Source organism: Triticum urartu, chromosome 3A (genome assembly GCF_056163025.1).
Source record: "Triticum urartu cultivar PI428250 chromosome 3A, HENAU_Tu73, whole genome shotgun sequence".
Lineage (NCBI taxonomy): Eukaryota > Viridiplantae > Streptophyta > Magnoliopsida > Poales > Poaceae > Triticum > Triticum urartu.
This window is the reverse complement of record NC_141875.1, coordinates 311947808-311973311: the sequence shown is the minus strand read 5'-3', so window position 1 is coordinate 311973311 and position 25504 is coordinate 311947808. Positions and strand designations below refer to the sequence as shown.

General features: G+C 48.9%; 1 protein-coding gene across 3 annotated transcripts in view; it reads left to right on the top strand.

The window, feature by feature from the left end:
• The first annotated feature begins 3572 nt into the window (after positions 1–3572).
• The window catches only part of AGY1 (Albino or Glassy Yellow 1), a 44827-nt gene continuing 22895 nt past the window's right edge, over positions 3573–25504 (top strand). For 2 of the 3 annotated variants that reach the window (XM_048707292.2, XM_048707291.2), the window contains exons 1-5: positions 3573–4068; positions 7128–7407; positions 7859–7962; positions 9711–9890; positions 12724–12942. In XM_048707292.2, the coding sequence (XP_048563249.2) occupies positions 3700–4068; positions 7128–7407; positions 7859–7962; positions 9711–9890; positions 12724–12942 (1152 nt within the window). In that variant the 5' untranslated portion in view covers positions 3573–3699. The remainder of the gene's footprint in view (positions 4069–7127; positions 7408–7858; positions 7963–9710; positions 9891–12723; positions 12943–25504) is intronic. The other variant, XM_048707289.2, reaches the window with a different exon arrangement.

The window sequence follows — 25504 nt, the reverse complement described above, 5'->3', positions numbered from 1 at the left end:
AGCCGAAGCCTTCGTGACGTCAGCGACTGAGCGACACGCGCCGGGTTGGACTGCGTAACGCAACTTCCTTTGTAATGGAGGTTGCTAGGTCTGCTCTCCGGCCGCGTACACAATGTGTAGGTGTGCAATAGGCGATGGGCCCAGACCCCTGCGCCATAGGATTTAGACCAACGTGCTGACCTCTCTGTTGTGCCTAGGTAGGGCTGCGACGTGTTGATCTTCCGAGGCCGGGCATGACCCAGAAAAGTGTGTCCGGACAAAGGGGATCGAGCGTGTTGGGAAATGTGGTGCACCCCTGCAGGGAAGTTGATCTATTCGAATAGCCGTGTCCCTCGGTAAAAGGACGACCCAGAGTTGTACCTTGACCTTATGACAACTAGAACCGGATACTTAATAAAACACACCCTTCCAAGTGCCAGATACAACCGGTGATCGCTCTCTCACAGGGCGACGAAGGGAGGATCATCGGTTAGGATTATGCTACACGATGCTACTTGGTGAACTTACCATCTACTCTCTTCTCCTGCTGCAAGATGGACGTTACCAGAAGCGTAGTCTTCGAAATGACTAGCTATCCCCCTCTTATTCCGACATTCTGCAGTTCAGTCCACATATGGTACCATTAATCCATTTGATACCAATGCATATATATGTAGTGTAGCTCCTTGCTTGCGAGTACTTTGGATGAGTAGTCACGGTTGCTTTGCTCCCTCTTCTCCCCTTTTCTATACTCGATTGCTGCGACCAGACGATGGAGCCCAGGAGCCAGATGCCACTGTCGATGACGACTACTACTACTCGGGAGGTGCCTACTACTACGTGCAGCCCGCTGACGACGACCAGGAGTAGTTTAGGAGGATCCCAGGCAGGAGGCCTGCGCCTCTTTCGATCTGTATCCCAGTTTGTGCTAGCCTTCTTAAGGCAAACTTGTTTAACTTATGTCTGTACTCAGATATTGTTGCTTCCGCTGACTCGTCTATGATCGAGCTCTTGTATTCGAGCCCCCGAGGCCCCTGGCTTGTAATATGATGCTTGTATGACTTATTTTATTTGTAGAGTTGTGTTGTGATATCTTCCCGCGAGTCCCTGATCTTGATCGTACACGTTTGCGTGTATGAATAGTGTACGATTGAATCGGGGGCGTCACAGTGGGGCACGGCTTGGGCGCGGTGTGCACGCATCGGGGCGCGCCGGAGCGGGCCAGTGGCGCGGTGGTGATGTCGGGTCGCCTTGGAGCAAGTGGGGGGAAGAGGAAAGGCGGAGGCCGGGGCTCACGGCGGCTCGTAGGGCAACGACAGCGGTTGTCGAGGAGGGGGACGAGGGCGGCGTGACGCAGGGGAGGACGACGGTGTGGCGGTCCGGCGAGGAGGCGTGGTCGAGGCGGTGAGGCGACGACGGCGACGTCGGGCGGTGGCGTCGTCGGGGCGCCGCGGCGAGGCACCCAGATCGGGAGGGGGAGGAGGCGAGGAGGACGGCAGTGGGGCGGCACCGGCGAGGGGTGGCCAGAGGCGCCGGGCGGTGGTGGAGTGGCAAAGGGTTCGGGAGAGGTTAGGGTTCGAGAGTGGGGTGGGGTGGATAAGGAGGCCCGGCTGGGCCTGGTGGGCCGGCCGGTGCGGCGGCCAGCTGGGCCATTCGGCCCAGCGTGGGGGGGGGTGTGTGTGTTTCTCTTTTTCTTTTTTATAAATCTTTTCCGTTTAACATTTTTAGCCTTAGTTTTGCATTTCCTTTTAGTACCAAATAAGTTTTATTTTGAATAAAACTTGGCACATAATTCTAGCACGATATAATGAGATGGAAACAAAAATTATGGAGTGAAAAGGAGATGTCTAACCATTTAGAGAAAATGAAAAGGCCAATTTTAAAAGCTGCTGGACCACTAAATAATTTTCAGGGGCACTTTGGGAATCCAAAAGAGGTTGTTTCCAACATGACAAATATCTAGGGATTATTTTCCACACCTTGAACATTTTTAATTTGAAGTTTGACAAATTTGAATTTTGACTTTAGATTGGATTTGAATTTGAATGGTGATTTAGATCGAGTGAAGGTTAGCAACAGTAATATGATGACATGACACCATTAACAGTGGATTACTGTAGCATGACACTGGGGGTGTTACACTAGGTCAGGCCTATGACCCTATCCTAGGTACATGTCGCCGTTAATATATATTATTCAAATTTATGATCTGAGTGCCATTTGACCCTTCAAGTTGATCCGTGGAAGAAATATATTCAGCGGATTAGGGAGAATCAGAGAAGGTACTACTCTCATAGCATATGCCTGCATTTTTGCCATCATGATTGGCAACTATTTATATAGTAAAACGGTCAATATTTATAAATGATGATCAATATTGCTTCTTTGTTGTTGCAATATGCCCATTGATAATTGATCGATGGGACACAATTTAGACATAGATATTATTCTACACGAGTTTGGGGTTACTATGTTAAGAGGCCCCGGTTCTAGTTTCGCCCCGGGCCCCGAAATGTTAGGACCAACCCTGAAACTATGTGAAGTCCATTATAGACATAGTTTTTTTCGCAATAGCTAAATGTAAGTCGCTTGAAAATAGAACTTAGGTCAGCTAATTTTCGTAGAAAGGAGGCAGCCGCCACTCGCTGGAGAAACTACCCCATGATCTATCTTAGGGTGGCAGGGTGCCCCATGATCTATCTTAGGGGTGTTGGGGGTGGGTGTGCAGTTCACCGAAAAAATGGATCATGGTGGTGGAGGGGGGGGGGGCAGCACAGTGGTGGGGGTGGTTGCGGGGAGGGTGGAGAGGCTGGCGCGGTAGCATCGCCGGCCGCGGACGGTGGCATGAGATGGTTAGGCCGATGGTAGATCGGGCGGTTCGAGGTTGAAGACGTTGGACAATAACCGTTTTCGAAAGGTTGAAGAAGCTGATCTGGTCATCCATCTTGCATCCGGCGGCTCATAGGAATCAATTGAACCAAATTTGGTTTTCAGGCGACTTACATCTAGCCAATCCTTTTTTTTTCTCCTTTTGGCTTACTAGTGATTGCTCTTAAGCCCACTGGCTAACTCATAGCCCAAATGTTTCCATGTGGGAGACTTGTGTGCGATCTCACACTAAGTGAGATCAATGAGTTCGAGTTTTTTGAAAAAAAAACATGTTCAAACATTCTCAAATTTTTGTAGACACACCTTAATGTTTGATGTACAAACTCAAAAAATTTCAACTTCTAGTTTAACTTACATTAATAGAAACAGAAAAGACAATGAATGTGAATAATATCAAAGTTTTATTTCCCAAAGATGTCAATATTCACATTCGAATTTGTCTTTTAATCTCTCAATATACATCGAGTTTTGAGCTGATTTTTTTAGGGTTGTAGACATACCTCATATGAATGCTGTCAAATAATTTCAGATTTTAAAAAAATGTCTAAATATGATTTTTTGGGTTGATCTCACGGTCTAACCTAAGTGACAAGTTTTACAAATCTCCCCGTACATGGTCGGCTAGAGATGTGCTTTTCAATATCAAATCAAAAAAGAAAAAAAAGAGATGGGCTTTGTCCGACTCCTTATCCTCGTTCTTTCACCGACCTCGTTCCATCATCCACGGCCACAACTGCCTATCGCCGAGAGCACGCGGCGCCGTGCATGCCATACTGCACTAGAACACAAGTGAAGCGGAGGAGCTGAAGCCAGCAGCGAGCTCGCGGCGCGATGGTGACGGCACTTTCGTCCACCGCCACCTGCGCCACATCCCTCCACTTTCCACACCCGTCTCCTCCCTGTAGTATCAGCAGTGGCGTCGGCCACGTCCAGTTTTTCCGCCGGCGCTGTCGCGGGCTGCAGAGGCGGGGAGGCGGCGAGGCAGCGCGCGCGGGGCTGGGGGGATTGCTGGGCGGCATGTTCGGCGGAGGCGGCGGCGACGACGGTGAGGCAGCGAAGAGGAGGTACAACGACACTGTTGCGCTCGTCAACAGGCTGGAGCCCGAGGTCTCCGCGCTCTCGGACGCTGACCTCCGCGCCCGCACCTCCGCGCTGCAAGAGCGCGCGCGCGCCGGGGAATCCCTCGGCTCCCTCCTCCCCGTACGTATTGGACAACATCCAGAATCACTTACAATCTCTTAAATACTCCAGATTTCTGTTCAGTTTCGATTCGAGGCAGAGGGAATGGATACGGAGTTTGTAATTAAATTTCGCCCTGACAATGGTTAATCAAATAAAGCAACTACTACCTCTGTACCTTAACATTTGAACTGCAAAAACGTCTTATATCAAGATAGAGGTAGTATTAGTTAGTTTACACTGTCAACTTGTGGTCACCACAACTCTAGTTGTAAATTCCCTGCAAAAAATTTAAAAAACTATAGTTATAAATTGTGACTTTGGTGATTGCTTTTTCAGTCCACTTATGTGGGCGCCAAGAACTAGGTTAGGTTCAACATCTAAACATATCAAGCTGCGAAGGTAGTTCAGGAACGTTGTACAATAATTCCTTACTGAAGGCCGTGTCACCCAAAAAACAAGAAGACATTGCTTAGCTTGAAAGGCTTACCATTAGACATTGCTTAGCTTGGAAGTAACTACAATATAATATTACCAGTGTCATTCCTGTACATTGTCGTGAGTTAGTTTGGTATAAATGTTGATGGTACATATCTCTAAAATATAATATGGAATGCAATGTACAGGCACAACAAATGATGTGTTTAAATACAACTAGCCAATAATAGTGAAAAATTGTGTGAAGTACAATCTGAAGTTATGTGATGTGCTACACAGAAAAACACTAGTAAAATATCCTGTAGGCATATTTACAAATGTTTCTCAATAGTTGTAAAATGATTATTCAACATATATGTAATACAGGTAAAAGTTAGAATCCAATGTTAAGTTGCATATTTAATTATTCATTTGTTCTGACATCATTGGTTATTTTAGTATTTTCTGCAACTCAAGACTTTGATCATGAAGTTCCATACAGTATTTTTCTTTGTCAAATCAGCTTGCAAGGCAGTATAGAATAAATAACATTTCTAAATATGAACACAAATATCATGGCTGCATAGTACTTTGTCCCATATTAATTGTCGCTCGAACGGATGAGACAGACGGAGTAGTTCAGAAGCTGGTAAACGTATGTTTATATGTATAGATGGATGGAAGCTTCTGGTGTTGATAAGTGGGGACAGCATCCTAGAGTGATTTTGTAAATATCAGATTATGCCATAATTTGATATGCCATGACAAGGTCAAGGAAGTTGAACGTAAGGTGCAACAAACGGACATAGAAATAACCTAAACAGCAACAAGAACATAGAAATAACTTAGCAACAAATGAACATAGAAATAACCTAGAAAGTAGAGTCTGCAACTGGTAATATTCTTGTCGCACGAGCCCACAGAGGATATTTAGGATTGTGAGCAACCAGCCCTAGCCTCAACCTCTTCACTATCAGCACTGACGTTGTTTGCAGCTCCACCAAAAGAAGAGTGGCTGCCTGCCCCATGCCACTGCTTGCAGATGCCATTCCCTAGCTAGTAAGGTAGCAAGCAAGGAAGCAACAATAGCAGTTCAGCAGCAACTCAATTACTTGACAGAAACATCTAGCATATGCAACAAGCCAACAACAGCAGCAAGCAACTCAACAGCAGCAGGTATACAACAACAGCATGTGAGGTAGCATCAAGCCAGTAACGGCAGTGGCAGGTGGCAGCAAGTCAGCAGACAGCAAGCACTTGAACATTGAGGAGAACTGTCGGGAAAATTACCTTGCTTGCCGCCGGGAGATTCAGCGACGGGCAGTGGTGGCGCACTCGTGCATGGGATCGCGGGAGTCGGGACTGGATCGAGCTGCCCTGGTCGATTGAGGACTGGGACCTATCTAGGGTTGGGCTTTCCTCAAAATAGGCTTTCGCCCCCCTTTATAAATAAAGGCACAAACGGCCGAACTGATACAAAGTGGTGAGGAAACCCTCAACAAAGCAGGCCAAAAGAAAAATACAACAGCATCCGAGCGAGTGGCACAAGTGCCCTTAACCCGAAGCCGCACAAGAAAACAGGAGACGCCACACCTAACAAGACGCCCAAAACTATTGAACAAGAGTGAAACCGCGTCGCCACTGAGAAAACCATCGGACCCTGTAGCACGGAACACACCGAGCATCTCCGGAAGGGGCCGACTCACCGTAGAGTCCTCCCCCCTCGCTCCGGGCCGAGGAGCGCCGCTCCTGCCAGGAGATCGCAAGGACCGAGAACGATAATCATAGGGACACGTCTAAAAGATAGGAGACCATCGGGACCACCCCACGCCATATATTAGGTGCCACATGTCAGGAAAAAGGCAAGCCCGAAGCCGCTGGCAAGCTGCAACCGAAATGAGCCGGGGTTCCGCAACGACGCCCCTAAGAGGGTGATGACACCATGCGCCACCGTCGTCGAGTCCGAAGGACAGACAAGGGTTTTCACCCTGGAGCCCAGGCAACACGAGGAGACCCACAACAACGCCCCCTGGAGGGAAGTGACGCCTGTAGCCGTCATCGTCGCCGGCGCTGACGCGCAGAGCTTTTGCTCGGCCCTCACAAATGCCCTACACAGTACCAAGATTGCCGACCCAACCCGAGAGGGTTGGGCTTTACTAGGCTGCACTGATACTCGGGGATACACATATTGCCGCATATCCAGGGATCCCCGTATCTCTAGTGTTCTATACACTGATACGACAGAGTCTGCCGTATATGTGCTTTTTAGGGAATAACATGTAACAAGGATAGATGTTATTTGATTTCATAACATACAAATAGTAGAACCTCATTTTAAAAATTGAAGAACTCGGGAACTATATGACCTACTTTGCCACTTCATTATTGAAAAATGTGATAACTCAAAAACATCTCCAAATGTGAGCTTCTCCCACATCTATATTCCTCAGTAGAAATATTTTGATGGTTTTGAAGCGCAACAGGATAACTAAATGTGAGCTTCTCCCAACTATTTTCCTCAGTAGCTACTAGCCTACTACAGTGTTTGTCTGAAAACTGCAAAAGTACTTTGTTTTATGATATATTCAACATGCCAACATGTCAACTGCTGAAAAAAGATATTTCAAGGTGGAAATATTTTGATGGTTTCTTGGCTATTGCAGGAAGCATTTGCTGTTGTGAGGGAGGCTTCCAATAGAGTTCTTGGTCTTCGCCCCTTTGATGTACAGTTGATTGGTGGGATGGTTCTGCATAAGGGGGAGATTGCAGAAATGAAGACTGGAGAGGGGAAGACACTCGTGGCTATCCTGCCAGCGTACTTAAATGCATTAAGTGGTAAAGGAGTCCATGTTGTCACAGTAAATGATTATCTTGCCAGACGTGACTGTGAGTGGGTTGGTCAAGTTCCCCGCTTTCTAGGACTGCAAGTTGGACTAATTCAACGTATGTGACCACTCCACGTTGTTCATTATTGTTGTTTGTGCCATCTCCAAATTGCACACTTTGTTCAGTATCCACCTTAATACGCCAAACATAATTAAGGTACTAACGTACCAACTGAACTCTTGTGAATGAAATGAGTTGCTCGTGGAAGTACTGATATGCGTGAGAAAAGAACAAAAATACCCAATAATTGTACATGTCTGGTCAGAAAACACATGACAATTGAGATAGATTTTTACTTGTCTGTTCCAGAAAACGCATGCCAAACAAGATGGATGTTTAGCTGATTGTAGTATTATTCTGAGTCCGTTAGCCTGTCACTGCTGCTACGCAACAACTTCATGTGCCCATCAAGCACTTATTTTTGAGTTCTCTCTTTTTCTGGCATCATTTATTGATTTCCTTTATTTGTTATTGATGTTTGTTGAACAGTTGGTCTTTGTTTTGGCAGAGAACATGACACCGGAGCAAAGGAGGGAAAATTACTTGTGTGATATTACTTATGTCACAAATAGTGAGCTTGGATTTGATTATCTAAGAGATAACCTTGCGATGGTAGGCCTCTTCCTTTGTGGACAATGTTTATCAATGTTTGATCGCATGCTTGCCTTTTAAGTTTGGGTAAAATGCACCAGAGGTCCTTACAGTATTTCCTGCGTCAACTAGGCCGTATAACTACGAAAATGCACATTTGAGCACTAAAAGTGGATAAATGGTTCACCATTGGTCCTACCCAAGTCTAACCTACCCTCATGGCCCGTTGTCAAATATGTTGTTGAAATGTATATGTGGATTGCCTGGCCCTTTTCATCAGTTCGAACTTTTGGTTGCGTTGTCTAGTGCATGAAGCTTAACATGGTATCAGAGCCTAAGGTCTTGAGTTCAAGTCTTGACTTTCGCAATTTATCCAAAAAATGTTGTTCCCCCTCCGTGTCCACGTATGGGCCTCTTGAGCCATGTCACATGTTGACTTCCCGCGTCACATTTGAGGGGGTGTTGAAGTGTATATGTGGATTGCGTAGCCCTTTCCATCAGTTCTCGGACTTTTGGTTGCGTTGGCTAGTGCATGAAGCTTAACATGGTATCAGGGCCTAAGGACTTGGGTTCAAGTCCCGACTTCCACAATTTATCCAAAAATTGTTGTAACGCCTTTTGTGTCCACGTATAGGTCTCTTGAGCATACTCCGAGTCTATTCATGTGTTACTTCCCGCATCATACGTGAGAAGGGTGATGAAATGTATATGTGGATGGCCTAGCCCTTTCCATTAGTTTGAACTTTTGGTTGCCTTGGCTAGTGCATGAAGCTTAACATGCTAGTGTATATGTGGATTGCCTAGCCCTTTCCCTCGGTTCGGATTTTTGGTTGCGTTGGCTAGTGCATGAAGCTTAACATGGTATCGGAGCCTAAGGTCTCGAGTTCAAGTCCTGGCTTTCGCGGTTTATCTGAAAATTGTTGTTGCCCCCTCTGTGTCCAGGTATAGGCCTCTTGAGCCATACCTCTGAGTCTATTCACATGCCAACTTGCGAATAGATCCGAAGGTGGTGAGTTGGACAGCCAGGGACGACAGCTCTTGCCGTCGTCGTTGTCGGCAGCCAGGGCGACGTCCACCACAAGGCCGATCCCCGGCCTGGTCCTGCTTCGTAGGTCCTCGGCAAGCGCGGCGACTGAGCATGAGCGCCTTGGGATCGAGCAGCGACATTGGGCTCTGCTCTGACTCTCGTCCAGCGAGCGTGCGTACCAGTTGTGAGCCCGATGAACAGCCGCTGCACACCGGACATCATGCCACCGCTGCAGGGCCTGACCTCTCCACCGCATGTGAAGCCCGGGCCATGGTCAAGTACTATCCTGCGCAGCATCACCGCCCATCAGAGCCTGCCAATCACCTGAAACGGGGGATAAAGAACATGAAAAAAGGTCACATCCGTAACAAGTTCTCCTATCTCAACGTCCACGCGAGCATGTGCACCATCCACAAGAAGTAGGTGACTGTGACATAGCGCACAACATTAGCACGGGACCACGGAATTACAATAGACTATTGTGTGACTGCAAAATATTACCTACATTGCATTTCAATGCTCCATGCGGGCAGGTCAGACCTGAGTAGGACCTGCGATGAATCACCTATCCTTTTGGGGACTTAAATGTGCATTTTCATACTTATAGGACTGAGCTGACACCCCCGGAATACTTTTAGGACCTTGGGTGCATTTTACTCTCAAGTTTTAAGGACCACTATTTCATTTCTTCCTGTTCTCTCAGGTTCACAGCTTCTGCACTTAACCGAATCTTTATTTGCAGACTGTAGATGAGCTTGTCTTGAGGAACTTTAATTACTGTGTGATAGATGAAGTTGATTCAATCCTTGTTGATGAAGCACGGACACCTCTTATAATATCAGGCCTGGCTGAAAAGCCAAGTGACCGGTATTACAAAGCAGCAAAAATAGCTGAAGCTTTTGAACAAGATATTCATTATACTGTGAGCACAATCAATTCTTACTCTTTTGTTACTGCATATTTCTTATCCCTGTAGAATCTCAGAATGAATGTTCTGTTCTAGATAGATCATGCAACAGCCAACAGATCATTTTAACTGAACAATGTAAAATACAACAAGAACAACAACAAAAACAACAGCAGCCTTTTGTCCCAGGCAAGTTGGGGTATGCTAGATATGGAACCCAACAGAAACATATGGAAACCAAAAAAGTGAAATATAGAAAAAAGTAAACGAAGAATAAAAGAGTAAATTAAGGTTCCGGCACATGGATTGCTGATCTCCATGCAGTCCTATCATGAGCCAAATTTCCAGGTACATTCCAATCCTTCAAATACCTCTTTACCGCCTCCCACCATGTCAACTTTGGTTGCCCCTGTCCCTCTTAGTATTTTTGCTACCCTTTAGAATCCCACTATTAACTGGTGCTTCTGGAGGCCCTTGTAGGATATGTCCAAACCACCTTACTCGCTGTTGGACACACTTCTCTTAATTTGGTGCCACCCTACCCTATCATGTATTACCTCATTCCTATTTTTTGTCCTTGTATGGCCACACACACCATAGCATGCACAATCTGTAATGCTCATTTGTCAGGTGTGTTGTCTTTTAGTGTGCCAACGTTCTGCTCCATATAGCATCACAATTTTGATTGTCGTCCTAGAGAACTTACCTTTCAGCTTTTATGGGACCTTCTTGTCACAGAAATGGCAGATGCTTGCCACCACACACTTCCCAGGGTATCACCTTGAGAGAATTCCTTATTTGACACTCCCTTAAAATCATGTTCCTTATTTGACACTGGAAAAAATTTCTTCCCTATATGACCTATACTCTTAATTTCTTTCCCTATATGACACTCTAGTTCATTTTGTACACATGAAAAGACCTTTTTACCCCTGTACATAATGTGACCAGAAATATGCAGCATTGAGCCTAATTATGAAAAATTCGTTTCTGAGAGTGAGCACAGCTGAACATGTTATCTCCTCCGTTGGTCTTTTTCGGGATGCGTGTGTATTCTGTATTCCTGAGCCTGAGCGCATGCATCCAATGTATTTAGAACGTATTCAGCTGTGGGTCTAGTTTCATGCAGTATGGTTTGTGAGTGCGACGTCGATCGACATTGATCATTGACGCTCTTAGCATTGGAGAAAAGAGGAAGAAACCAAGGCGGGGACCAAGTCCACGAGTAGGTGTGTGTGGGCGAGGTGGCCACTCCGGGCTCCGGCCATGTTGCGGTTGCTATCCGGCCGGCTGACTCTGTCCGCCCACCCCGCCGCTCATCCAGGGGAAAATTCCTAAACGTAGTAGACTTGACCTGATTTTTTACCGGCCGGCCTAATTCAACAGACTCTTCGAAAGTGCGGGGGGTCAAACCAAACCACATGCTTTCTTGAGGTCAAATGTTTACGTGACCTTGCACGTACGCACCTACGTACGTACGGTGCTCCTCGTGTTGCACAGTTGCATGGTGATGCATGCTGGTGTTCTCCCATATTTAACAAAATGTAGCATGGATCATTTCCACAGATATGCTACTGCAGGTATACAATCTAACCAGAACAGTAGCAAATCGACTGGCATGACAATACCAGCATATCTGATGTCACAATACGAGGAAGAAGGCTTTGTGAGCCGAACGCGGTGAACCATGGGGCCACCTGTAAGCGTGTGTGCGCATGTAGGATAAGTAGAGACCGTTGGCTTAGCGTGTGGGGTGTGAAATGAGTTGTATCTGAACTTTTCATCTCCTTTCTCTGAATCTCACCAACCCCTCTTCCTCTCCCACCTGTATCCTCTCTCCCGTCCCGAATTCTTGCCGTATCCTGGCATGATCAATTGAGTGAACGAATCTGGACATACAGTGAAGTTGGTGTTTTGTGCTGGAGAGGAGATCGATTAACTGAGATGGGATACCGGAAAAATAGATTGAGGGAGGTGGGAAACCAAGAAATCGATCGGAAGAGAGATGGACGGGTTGTGGCGCCGGAACACCCCCCCTCCCCCCCAAACCTGGGCTCCTGATACCATGTTAGAGGAGCAACTTATCTGTTTGCATAGGCCAAGGGGCAAATATATAGTACAGGAGACTTGGGATACAAGGAATGAAATCTAGACTAATAGGAATACGTATGGACACCTACACCAGTACTCCTTAACGCTCTGTAAGCACCCCGTCATCACGCTTCAGCCTCACAACTTTATTCTTTTACCGAAAAAGGCTTTTGCCCCACTTTATATATAATAAAGCAACCACCAGAGCCACAAGGTCCAACAAAACAACAAGGTTCACGCCGCACACACACGCACAAACTCACATGGTAGCACACACAGGTCCAAAAAGGGGGGTTCTGCTGAGGGCACAACTCAACAAGCCCAAAAAACGAGAAAACACAACAAGCGGCTCATGCGGCATAACCGATGCATGTGGCACACACAGCACATGAAATCATGTAGCTTGCCTTGAAAGAAACTTGTATTCTCTCCCCATCTTTCACCTGTGTTCTTGTTTGAATACCGGTACTAATATTCACTTACTGTTGTGTGTTGTTATGGGTGGCACTTGTTGCCTTGTCTCTTAACTCTTGTAACAATTGTGCTTCTGAAAAGAAGGGTAATTGTTTTTTGCACGTTCTGTAAGAAGTATTCTATTGCTGTTCACTTCAGAATAGTACATTTTTAAAATATACGAGTACATTGCTGATAGATCTTCTCTTTGACCTAGCCATAAATCTGTTCTTGTATTCATACTCCTGTTTACTAGTTTGTGAGCTGCAATCCAATTCGTTCTCTTATAAATATTATTTTTCAGGTTGATGAAAAACAGAGAAATGTTTTACTAACAGAACAAGGCTACGCTGATGCTGAAGAAATACTGGACATAGATGATTTATATGATCCTCGTGAACAATGGGCTTCATATGTTTTAAATGCAATCAAAGCCAAGGAGCTCTTCCTTAGAGATGTGAATTATATTGTTCGTAGCAAGGAGGTGCTTATTGTGGATGAGTTCACAGGTCGAGTTATGGCAGTAAGTATTGCATTATTTTTTTCTCCAAACAAAGTAAGTATTGCACTATTATTCTCGGTGCTGTAAGGCAATTTTTGTATAGCCCAAAATTAAGTCAGTGGCTAACTTCACCGAAAAAGGCTTTCGCGCCGCTTTATATATAAAGCAATGACCGACAATAACCCGGTACAAACGCACGCCACCACAACACACGCACACACCCAAGGCAGGATACATAGGCGCTGAGCGCAGCAATACGACCCTTAGCACTACAAGAGCAACCGGGGACTCCAACAGTGACCACGGCACCGCAAAGAAATGAAGCCACATACGACGAACAGTGAGCTCCAAGACGATGCCTTCAGGAAGATTACGACACTGGAGTGCCGCCACCGTCCAATCCGAGGATCAGAGTTTCCCCTGGATCCACACAACGGGCAATGAGAGCCGCGACGACGCCTTCAAGAAGGGAACGAGCAACTCCACCGCCGGTTCGTCCGAAGATAGAGCAGGTTTTCAACCCGGCCAACACTCACCGCCACTGAACGCCACATCCCGGCTACTACGCCGCCCACACGGCCATGGCCGCCGGGCAGCACCGAGCGACGGGCCGCGCTGAGTGCGGTTGTCCAGAAACAGACTGCAGATGGCCTTCCACAAGATGAAGGCGGAGGGATGGTCCTGCGGAACCATACCTTGGAGCTCGTCGGAAATCATGGTGTACAGCCAACGGACGATGCACCAGTCCAACTGTGTCCAGGCGACGTCGTGGCGGCGGTGCTTGGCGTCGACGGAGCCGTCGACGTGGTCGTAGATGCCGTACGACATGAAGAGGGCGTGGAAGAAGGAGCACCAGAGCTTGAAGTTGGGAGGGTTGAGGTGGAGGGTGACGGGAATTTGGCCATGGATGTTGAGGGTGAGGATGGTGGAGAGAGGAACAGAGAGGAGGCTGGCTGGGGCGGCAAACGGATTGGAGCTGGAGGAGCCGCCGGAGGTCAGATCAGAGAAGTCCATGGGAGGGAGGCGGAAGCGAGAGGTTCGGATCGGGAGAAAGAATTAGGTATCTGATACCATGTAGTGGAACAGACTAGAACTGGAGCAATCACACACTGTATTCATTCACAGGAGAGTACATATATATATACCAGTACATAGGCACAACGTGCACACACTAACTGATTAACTAAGTCCTTAGATGCTAGCTGCATGCGATCAGAGTGGAGGAAGGAGCGCAGGCAGTTGGGAGCAGGGACGTGGTCACGTCGGAGCTGCATGGACTGCATGTGCGGATGCATGCGTCCAACACTCAGGGCTTGGCAGAGGAATACGAAATGGGTGCTGTGGTATTGCTGGGTGAGTTGGTGCTGCTTGGCAGAGGAAGCACAGGTGCTGCTGCGTGCTGTACTGCTGATTCTGCTGAGAGCTGCTGGTGCTGGTTGGAGTTGGTGGTGCCGCTGCTGGCTAGCTTGGTGCTGGCGCACGTAGGAGAGGTCTCACAGCCAAGTGAGTGATCCTGGTTGCGGTGTGGCTGTTGATTGCAGAGGAAGGACGTAACCCTGTAGATGGTACATCCAGGAGAAGAGGAGGCGGAGGCAGTCATGGGGACTGAATTTACTGCTGATATAGGGAAACTTGCGTCGCTAATGATTATGAAAGCTGCCGAGGGGTCACCTCCTGCAGGTGGCGCCATTGTTGTGTCCCACACAGATCTGCTTGAGCTCATGCGCAATGATGTCAAGTTGAATAGCGTGAGCAGCTACCTGAGCTGGTCGAGGCGGGCTGACCAGGCGGGCCTTGTTGGTCTTGAAGACAAAGGGTGTGATGGGATATGTCCTTGGAACGGTTGAAGAACCGGTTGGCAAGGAGAGGTCAGAATGGAAAAAGTGGAGTGTCACTGACTCCATGATACTGGCTTGTATGCTCAATTCTCTGATTCCTGCTATTGCAGCGTCTGTTCAGGCATTCTCGAGTGCTTTTGATGTGTGGACCCTGCTGTCCAAAAGGTACTCATGTAGGGGAACTTTGATGCTCATGTCTCAAATTGAAGACAAGATCCATGCTGTGACGAACAATGTGGTGGTGTATGTGAATAAGCTGCAACACCTTTGGGCCGATCTGGATAAGTGTGATCCCCATTAGCTTCCCTATGCATAATCCATGGAGATTGCCAGGCACACATACAACGCTTGTGTCTCTAGATGAGGACATTGTTGCGATGTCCCAGGAAGAGGTACACCTGCAATCTAGAGGAGATGAAAATGAATCTGCTTACAGAGTGGCTGACCAACGAGGTTCTAGGGATTGTTACAAGTGTGGTCAACTAGGGTATATCAGTCGGATTTGCATAGAACCACCCATAAGAGGCAGAGGGTATAGTGGTGGCAGCAGCAACAAAGGTGGTCGGAATGGGCATGGTGGTTATTGGAATGCTCTCAAGGCAAATGTAGCTACCTCAGCCGAGGTGAAGCAGCGAGGACAGGAGACTGCTACTAGTTATGTCAACTTTGTCGATACAAATGAAGGTAAGATTGAACACACATCAATAGCAAAAACAACAACAAAGCCTTTAGTCCCAAACAAGTTGGGGTAGGCTAGAGCTGATACCCATAAGATCTCGAAACCAACTAATGGTTCTGGCACGTGTGATGTAGGGTAGAACCCTAATCGCCCGATCTTTCACGAAAGGAGCGGATCCCGCGAAGAACGCGAAGAACACGAGGAGGGAAACGAGGGAAAATACAAGGGGAAACACAAGAGGAACACTCAAACTAACAAGAACAAGTCACACATGTGCTAGATCCTCGGGTACATAGAACGATACAAGATCCAAAGTCAACAACGGACGATACAAGAGGTAACCGGTTCTTCTTCGTGAGGAGGTCTTGAATCCACGGGGGGATCTTCCCTTAGAAATGGGGCTTGAATCCAAAGGGATCTTCTCCGAAGAGGTCGCGGTCTCTCACGAGGAGTAGATTCGATGTGGATGAGCGAAGCTCTATCTCTAAGTATGAGCTAAACCAACGCTAACCCTAGCTAGGATGAAAGGGGGGGGGGGTCTATTTATAGTCTAAGTGCAAAAGGGGGACGAAGTGAAGGGGTACATGGGCCTCGGGCCCGAGTGGCTGCGCGCAGGCAGAGCCGGAAGTTCCGGGCGCCGGAGGTTCCGGGGAGGGTCCGGCCTAACCAGAGAGATGGCGCGGTGGAGCTGTGCTGGCATCCGGGGCCGAAAGGTCCGGGCAGGCCGGAAGTTCCGGGCGCCGGAAGGTCCGGGGCGGGGTCCGGGCTAACCCGAGAGTTGGCACGCCTGGGCTGGTCGGAGTCGTCGGAGGCCGGAAGCTCCGGGTCGGCCGGAAGTTCCGGGCTCTGGCCGGAAGTTCCGGGCTGTCCAGAGAGTTGACGCCTGTCTCTTCTTCTTCTCCGTCTTCTCGTTCATCTTCCTCTTCTTCTTACCCTTGCTCCTTAGCTTCTCCATTGTACCTGAGTATGCACAAAATATTCATATGAGGTAGTAGCCATGCTTCATGCGCATCGAAGTGGAATTGTGAGAGGAGAGATGTCACCTTGGTTTCAAAGGCTCTTGCACGTGATCGAGTCATGGGTCCAGTAGGCACTTGATGAGACGATGGTAGGTCCATGGGGATGACCTTGGGATGCTCCGCACCATCTCCCCTCCCTTGGGGAAGATCCGTCCTCGGATCAAAATCTTCATCATCATGGAAAGGAGAAAGATCTTTGACGTTGAAGATGTCGCTCACGTTGTATTTGTCGCGTGGAAGGTCGATCTTGTAAGCGTTGTTGTTGTAGCGTGCAAGCACCTTGAAGGGTCCATCCGCTCGTGGGCGAAGCTTGGATTTGCGTTCTTGTGAGAAGCGGTCCTTGCGAAGGTGTAGCCACACTCGATCACCAATGTTGAAGACCATAGGTTGCTTGTTGAAGTTGAGCTTGGTCGCAAGGCGTTGAACTTGGCGCTCGATGGTGTTTCTTGTATCTTCATGCATCTTCTTGAAGAAGTTTGCTCGGGCACTCGCGTCCAAGTTTGTGCGCTCTTGAAGAGGTAGAGGTAAAATGTTCAATGAGGACAATGAGTTGAAGCCATAGACGACCTCGAAGGGGGACTTGCCGGTAGTCGAATGTCTTGCTCGGTTGTAGGCGTACTCGGCGATGGGTAGACACTCCTCCCACTCCTTGATGTTCTTCTTGATGAGTACTCGAAGTAGAGCGGAGAGTGTGCGGTTTGTCACCTCCGTTTGGCCGTCGGTTTGAGGATGGTATGCCGTGGAAAAGAGTAGCTTGATTTCGAGATTGGCGGTCTTTCAAAAATAGCTAAGGAATTTGACGTCACGGTCCGAGACGATAGTCTTTGGCACTCCATGAAGACGCAAGATTTCCCTACAAAACAAATTTGCAATATGTGAAGCATCGTCTATCTTATTGCAAGGAATGAAATGAGCCATTTTGGAGAAACGGTCCACGACAACAAAAACGGAATCCTTGTCATTTCGAGTTCTAGGTAAACCAAGCACAAAGTCCATGCTAATATCTTCTCATGGTTGATATGGAATTGGAAGTGGCATATAGAGGCCATGAGATTAGGCTTTAGACTTAGCTTTGCGACATGTAGAACAACGGTTGGTGAAGCGATTGACGTCGTGATGCATCTTGGACCAAAAGTAGTTCTTGGAGAGCGTAGCAAATGTCTTGTCGCGACCAAAGTGTCCCATTAAGCCTCCTCCATGAGATTCCTGCAAAAGCAACAAACGAAGCGAGGACTCGGGAATGCAAAGTTTGTTAGCTCTCATAAGGTATCCATCTTTGATGTAATATCGATCCCAAGAAGTATGCATCAAACACTTGGCATAAGGAAAGCAAAAGTTGTATCATGCTCATATAAGTCGTTGATATGATCGAAGCCAATTACATCTAATTCAAGTTGCGTGACAAGCATGCAAATGCGGGAAAGCGCATCCGCTACGATGTTTTCTTTACCCTTGATGTATTTGATGACATAGGGAAAAGACTCAATGAATTCACTCCATTTAGTATGACACTTGTTCAACTTAGTTTGACCTTGAGATACTTGAGGGTCTCATGATCGGTATGAATGATAAACTCATGGGGACGAAGGTAATGTTTCCATTCATGTAAAACGCGGACTAAAGCATATAGCTCTTTGTCATAGATGGGATAGTTGAGTTGCGCTCCGGAAAGTTTCTCACTAAAGTAAACTATGGGGCGCTTCTCTTGCGTCAACACACCCCCTATGCCATTACCGCTAGCATCGCAATGAATCTCAAAAGGCTTGTCGAAGTTGGGTAAAGCAAGCACGGGAGCATGAGTAAGCAAATTCTTAAACTCATTGAAAGCAACATTTTGAGATGGTCCCCAAACAAAAGGCGCGTTCTTCTTGCTCAAAGCATGTAAAGGTGAAGCAATGGTGCTAAAATCCTTCACAAAGCGACGATAAAAACCCGCAAGACCAAGGAAACTACGCACTTGATGCAAGTTGGTTGGTTGCGTCCAAGTCTTAATAGCATTGATCTTGGACTCATCTACATGAACACTCTTAGAAGAAACAACAAAACCCAAGAAAACGAGCTTATCAACACCAAAAAGGCATTTCTCCATATTAGCATAGAAGCGCTCTTTTTGAAGAGTTTGCAAAACGGTGCGGACATGGGTGACATGCTCTTTGATAGATTTGCTAAACACAAGAATGTCTTTGAAGTAAACCACAACAAACTCACCAATATAAGGGCGAAATACATGATGCATAAGGCGCATAAAAGTGCCCGGTGCTTCCGAGAGACCCATAGGCATGACTAACCACTCATACAAACCAAACTTGGTTTTGAATGCGGTTTGCCATTCATCACCCTCTTGTATGCGGATTTGATAGTAACCACTCTTAAGATCAATTTTGGAAAATATAGTGGCACCGCTAAGTTCATCAAGCATATCATCAAGGCGTGGAATGGGGTACCTATAACGAACGGTGATAGCATTGATAGGTCTACAATCGGAGCACATGCGAAAGCTACCGTCACGTTTTGGCACAAGAATGACCGGTACGGCACAAGGACTCAAACTTTCACGCACATGACCATGGTCTATTAGATGCTTTACTTGCCTTTGTATTTCTTTGGTTTCTTCGGGGTTGACGCGGTATGGAGCTTTGTTGGGAAGCGGCGCTCCGGGGATGAGATCAATTTGGTGCTCAATGCCTCGTAGTGGAGGTAGACCCTGAGGTAGCTCATCGGGGAAAACATCTTGGAATTCCTGCAATAGAGAAGATAACACCAAAGGTAGATCGTGAGAGTTGTTAGTTTGTGTGACCTCGTCCTTGCACAATAGGACATAGTGTAGGACACTTGATGGGTTCTCACACACTTCTCTCATCTCACGTTTTGTGGCAAAGAGAACTAAGTTTTTCTTGTCGCTCATCGTGGAGTCACTCAATTTTGGCTTGTGGCGCTCACTCTCTTTTTGGTGGATCGCTCTCTCACTATTTTCTCCACGATGGGTGGCTTGCTTGTCGGCGATCACTTGGCTTGGAGACATAGGACGTAGCACGAACTCTTTCCCTTTCATCTTGAAGCTATAGTGATTTGTACGCCCATTGTGAATGACACCTCGGTCAAATTACCATGGCCGTCCAAGGAGGAGGTGGCAAACGGTCATCGGAAGGACATCACATTCCAATGTGTCTTCATAGGCGCCGATCTTGAAAGAGACTTGTACTCTATGCTCGACTTGTATGGTGCCGGTATCGCTTACCCATTGAACCTTGTAGGGGTGAGGGTGCTTCATCTTGACCAATTGAAGTTTGGAGCATAGTTCTTCACTTGCTAAGTTGTGGCAACTCCCTCCATCGATGATGACCTTGACGGATCGTCCATTGATCCCGGCCTTGGTGTGAAAGATATGGCATCTTTGATCTTCGTCTTGTTAATGTTGAAGAGTCAAGACCTTGGAGACAACAAGAGCGGGGCTTGAATCTTCATCGCAAAAGACTTGGTCATTTTCATCTTCATTGTTCACTTGTCGGTGCATGGCCACTTGCTCAAGAGCTTCCATTTCTCCTTCACTCATGGAGTCATAGGTTCCGTCGTCGTTGAGGATCATGGTGCGCTTGTTTGTGCACTCGAAGGACTTGTGGCCTCGGCCGCCGCATGTGAAGCATTTGATAGAACTTGTCTTGATGGTCTCATCGGGTGGAATAGATGATGATGGAGCTTTCTTGAAGTTGCTTGTAGTAGGAGGACGACTTGAGCTTGTCGAAGCTTTTTTGTAACTTGACTTGTCGCCGTTGCTTGTAGAAGGCTTGGTTGAGGTAGAAGGTGTTGGAGTCGTCGAAGCTTGATTGTTGGAGATGCCATAGGACTTGGATGAGAACTTGGCATACTTGAAGTCGTCTTGTACTTGCCGTTCCGCTTTGGTAGCTTGATGCACTAGCTCGCTGAGGTTCGAGTATGGTTGGAAGTCGGCGATCTTCTTGATAGGATGATTGAGTCCATTCAAGAACCTTGCCATAGTTTGCTCATCATCTTCTTTGACATTGGCTCGTATCATGGCAATCTCCATTTCCTTGTAGTACTCTTCAACGCTCTTGGTGCCTTGCTTGAGTTGTTGAAATTTCTTGAAGAGATCGCGGTTGTAGTAGTTTGGCACGAATCGTGCTCTCATGACATCCTTCATTTGTGCCCAAGTAGTGATGGGTGGTTCACCTCTTGCCTCGCGGCGCTCAATGACTTGTTCCCACCAAATGAGGACATAGTCTTGGAACTCAAGGGATGCCATCGCGATCTTCTTCTTTTCTTCATAATTGTGCAAACGGAAGATCTTGTCAACTTTCAATGCCCATGAAAGGTATTCTTCGGGATCGTTGCTTCCGTTGAACTTGGGCATGGTGAACTTGAGCTTGCCGTAGCGTTGCTCTTCATTGTGTTGGGGTCGGGGATGATGACGCCCATGTTGTAGATGATTGTTCAACTCGTGATGCTCTTGCCGTGACGCCTCGCCGTCGCCGTCATCCCATATGCCATGCCGTGACGCCCCGCCTGCCACGCAGTCCCACCTGCCATGCCTGCTGCGGGGTGGCAACGCGGCCGTCCTCCGGGGCCACGGGTCGCGTTGTGTCCTTCTTCGCGGGCCGGCGGCGGGGGCAGCGCCGCCACCGGCCCGGTACTGACAGCTTCACCGGCGTCGGAGTAGCCGTGGGGCCCGCGGGGCCGTGCCGAGCCCCCGTGCGGGTCGCCCTGGACTTGAGACGGGACCTGGGTGGAGAAGGGGTGAGCCCCCGAGGCGGCGAAGCCCAGGAGCTCGGCCACCCGCTTCAGTAGCACGTCGTGGCCGCCCTCCAGCAGCCTGCACCGTAGCAGCTCTCGGGCCACCGTGAGCGCGGCCTTCGAGTTTGCCTGCTCCCAGCGGGTGTATGGTGTCGTCGCCGCGGCGTGATTGGAGGCCCTTGCTGCCGACCGAGCCTGCCGCGGTGTAAGAGTTGCCGAAGCTTGTCCGCGTCGCCTGCGGCCCGCAGCGCCTTGCGGACCGCGAGCTGCCTGGGGCGCGGGGTCGCCCGAGGCGAGCGGTTCCGCGCGTTTGGGCCACGCAGCCCACGGGTCGGGGTTGCCTTCCTGGTCGCCGGGCATGGTGATGAAGACGCGACGGAGCACGGAGTGGTGGAAGACGAATTCCGGCGCACCCCTACCTGGCGCGCCAAATGTCGGATATCGGGTTCCGGCAGACCCTTAAGGTTCGAACACTGGGGTGCGCGCGGAGATTACGCCTCCAACCTCTCCGTCTCACAAGGATCTAAGCTACTGAAAGAAATGCACAAGAGACACAAGATTTATACTGGTTCGGGCCACCGATGTGGTGTAACACCCTACTCCAGTGTGTGGTTTGTGGATTGCCTCTTGGGGCTGGTGAGGATGAACGATACAAGGAAGAACAGCCTCGCGAGGGTCTGTTCTTGGCTAGTGGGATAGACTGCTAGGGAGAATGCAGCCACCCTTCTCTCTCTCTCTCTGTGACTGAGAACTCTCCGAACCTCCAACTCCGAACCGACCCCCTTGCAATGTGGGTGGCTAGTCCTATCTATAGTGGCCCTGGTCCTCTCCCCAAATATTGAGCGGGAAGGGATCCAACAATGGCGGGCTAATTTGTAGGGGGACAGCTAGTACATCTATCCTGACAAAAGCAGTCTTCGCCTGCCAAAGGCTCTGGGGATGACGCCGCGCTGGGCTCCACGGTGACCTCCGTCTCGTAGTCCTCCTGGTCTTGGTCTCGTTGCACCGGAACGGCAACCTTTGCCTGATGCCTCGGTACTCCGCGGCTGCGCTTGTCCCCTTTGCACCAAAGAGGAAAGAAGGACGCTGCGCGCGCTGGCGCCCGCCTGGCGCCTTGAGTCGTCACGGCTCACGTCACGGGCACCTCACGAGGTACCCCGCCTTGATGTCTCCTCCGCCTCGCGAGCCATCCTGATGAGGCTGCTCCTGAGGAGGTGCCGTGTCGTCCGCCTCGCGAGGGTCTTGAGTCTTATGCTGATGAAGATGGGCCTTGTTGGGCCCCCACTTGAGCCACGCCGCAGGCCGCAGGCAGGCAAGTCTGGGGACCCCCGTTCCCAGAACGCCGACAGTTGCCCCCGGGCCCAAGGCGCGCCTGGACTTGGCCGTGACGAGAGGCGAAAGGGCAAGGGCGAAGCGCCGCGGGCCCTAACAGCCTGCGGCCTTGGGCGCCGCGTGGCGGTTGATTGGACGTGGGCAGCACCGTTCCCTCACGCTTCCTTTTCGCGCGCCCCGCTAGGCGGACTAGTAGTTGTACACAACCGCTCCCCTTCCTGTTGCTCTGGCGTCCCCCGTTCTTCCTCCCTTCAAACGCCTGCTCCCGCCTTCAATCCAATCTCGAATCTTCCCTCTCCTTCCCATCGCCATGACTCCGACGAGGGAGGAGAGAGAGGAGAATCCCATGCCTTCGTCTTGTGCGCCGCCATCGGCGGCCCCCGTCGTCGGCCAGTCGACCGTGCTCAATCAAGAGTGCCTGGGCAGGGACGGCTTGGCCCTGGCCTCCGTCTTCAATGAGTGCGGGAGGACGACTGCCTGGCCCGCGTCCCACTTCTCCATGAACAGGACAGCAACCGAGGTCCCATACTCAAGATCCTCGGGTACATAGAACGATACAAGATCCAAAGTCAACAACAGACGATACAAGAGGTAACCGGTTCTTCTCCGTGAGGTCTTGAATCCACGGGGGGATCTTCCCTTAGAAAGGGGGCTTGAATCCAAAGGGATCTTCTCCGAAGAGGCCGCGGTCTCTCACGAGGAGTAGATCCGATGTGGATGAGCGAAGCTCTATCTCTAAGTATGAGCTAAACCAACGCTAAACCTAGCTAGGATGAAAGGGGGGTCTATTTATAGTCTAAGTGCAAAAGGGGGACGAAGTGAAGGGGTACATGGGCCTCGGGCCCGAGTGGCTGCGCGCAGGCAGGGCCGGAAGTTCCGGGCTAGGCCGGAAGTTCCGGGCGCCGGACGTTCCGGGGAGGGTCCGGCCTAACCAGAGAGATGGCGCGGTGGAGCTGTGCTGGCATCCGGGGGCCGGAAGTTCAGGGCGCCGGAAGGTCCGGGGCGGGGTCCGGGCTAACCCGAGAGTTGGCACGCCTGGGCTGGTCGGAGTCGTCGGAGGCCGGAAGCTCCGGGTTGGCCGGAAGGTCCGGGGGTCGGAGGTTCCGGGCTCTGGCCGAAAGTTCCGGGCTGTCCAGAGAGTTCGCCTGTCTCTTCTTCTTTTCCGTCTTCTCGTCCATCTTCCTCTTCTTCTTGTCCTTACTCCTTAGCTTCTCCATTATACCTGAGTATGCACAAAGTATCCATATGAGGTAGTAGCCATGCTTCATGCGCATCGAAGTGGAATTGTAAGAGGAGAGATGTCACCTCGGTTTCAAAGGCTCTTGCACGTGATCGAGTCATGGGTCTAGTAGGCACTTGATGAGACGATGGTAGGTCCATGGGGATGACCTTGGGATGCTCCGCATCAACGTGGATAGCTAACTTCCACGCACCCCTGTCCGTGGCTAGTTTTGAACACGCATCAATAGCATCCCATAAAATAAATTATGCATGGGTGTTTGACTCTGGAGCATCACAACATGTTTCTGGAGACTTTAATGAGTTTGCATCCCATATTCCGCAGTCCCACACACATTAGAAAACTATTTACACGGCAGTGGCACAACCTAGCCCATCACAACAGTTGGGACATTCAGCTGCACTTTTCCGTCAACTTAGTATCCTTGAGTGCTTTGATTGACCAAATTGATTGTCGAATAATTATGGACAAGGTTGTGTGCTCGATCCAGGAGAGATCAATGGGCAAGAGTCTTGGGACTGCAGCGAGGCGTAGGGGGCTGTGGTACATGGACCGTAGCAAGACAGACCGGGAGGGAATGCACATGCTAGCTGCAGTTGCTGATGATAAGGAGACTAGAGCCTTAATCCATCACTGTAGTATGGGACATCTGTCTTTTGACAAAATGTATCAAGTATTTGTTGATGTAATGAGTGGTGTGGACAAGAGCAAGCTGAACTGTGATGCGTGTGAGTTTGCTAAACATACCAGAAGCTCATATGTGAGTAAGGAGATCATGAGCATATCTTCTTCTGTGTTAATCCATTATGATGTATGGACATGTCTAGTGTTATCTACCAGTGGTATGCAGTACTCCGTTACATTCATTGATTCCCGAGACATAAAGATGAGGTGTTCCGGTGTTCAAAAACTTTTTATGCACTTGTTCAGACTCAATTTAATGTGACAATTCAAGCACTCAAATCAGACAATGGCACTGAGTATGTTAACAAGGCCATTGGTGCCTTCATTTCTGACAAGGGCATCCTGCATCAAACATCTTGTGTGGACACACCTCAAAATCGAGTGTCTGAAAGGAAAAATCGCTACCTACTGGAGATGGCCCGGGCATTGATGTTCACCATGGATGTGCCCAAGTTCCTTTGGAGTGAAGTTGTCATGATGGCCACCTTCTTGATCAATTGCATGCACCTAGGTGACAGGTACGAAATCACCGTGTGAGTTGGTTTTCACAGAAATAAATTTCCAGTTCCTCCCAAGGTGTTTGGTTGCACTTGTTTTGATCGTGATCATAGGCCATCAGTCAATAAATTGGATCCTCCGGCAGTCAAGTGCATCTTTATTGGGTATTCTTCAGGACAAAGAGGGTACAAATGTTGGAGTCCATCTGAGAGAACATTTGTGAGCATGGATGTTACATTTCGTGAATCGGAACCTTTCTAGGGTGAAAAAAACTGATCTCGGTGTCATGTTTGAAGGCCTTGACCCATCTCAGGTTGGTGAAATTGGTCAAGAGGGGGAGAGTAATAGCACATTAGCTCATGTGACTCCTTTGACACAAGCATTGACCTACACCGGTGATGTGCAGGTTTGTGCACCGACTCAAATTGATAGCGTGCCTAGAGGTGTGCCGAGGTGGACAACAGAGCAAGAGGAGCACCTAAAGGTCTATTCACGGAAGCGAGGTGATGATGTTGTATCAGCTCCGATTGGTAGTGTGCCGAGG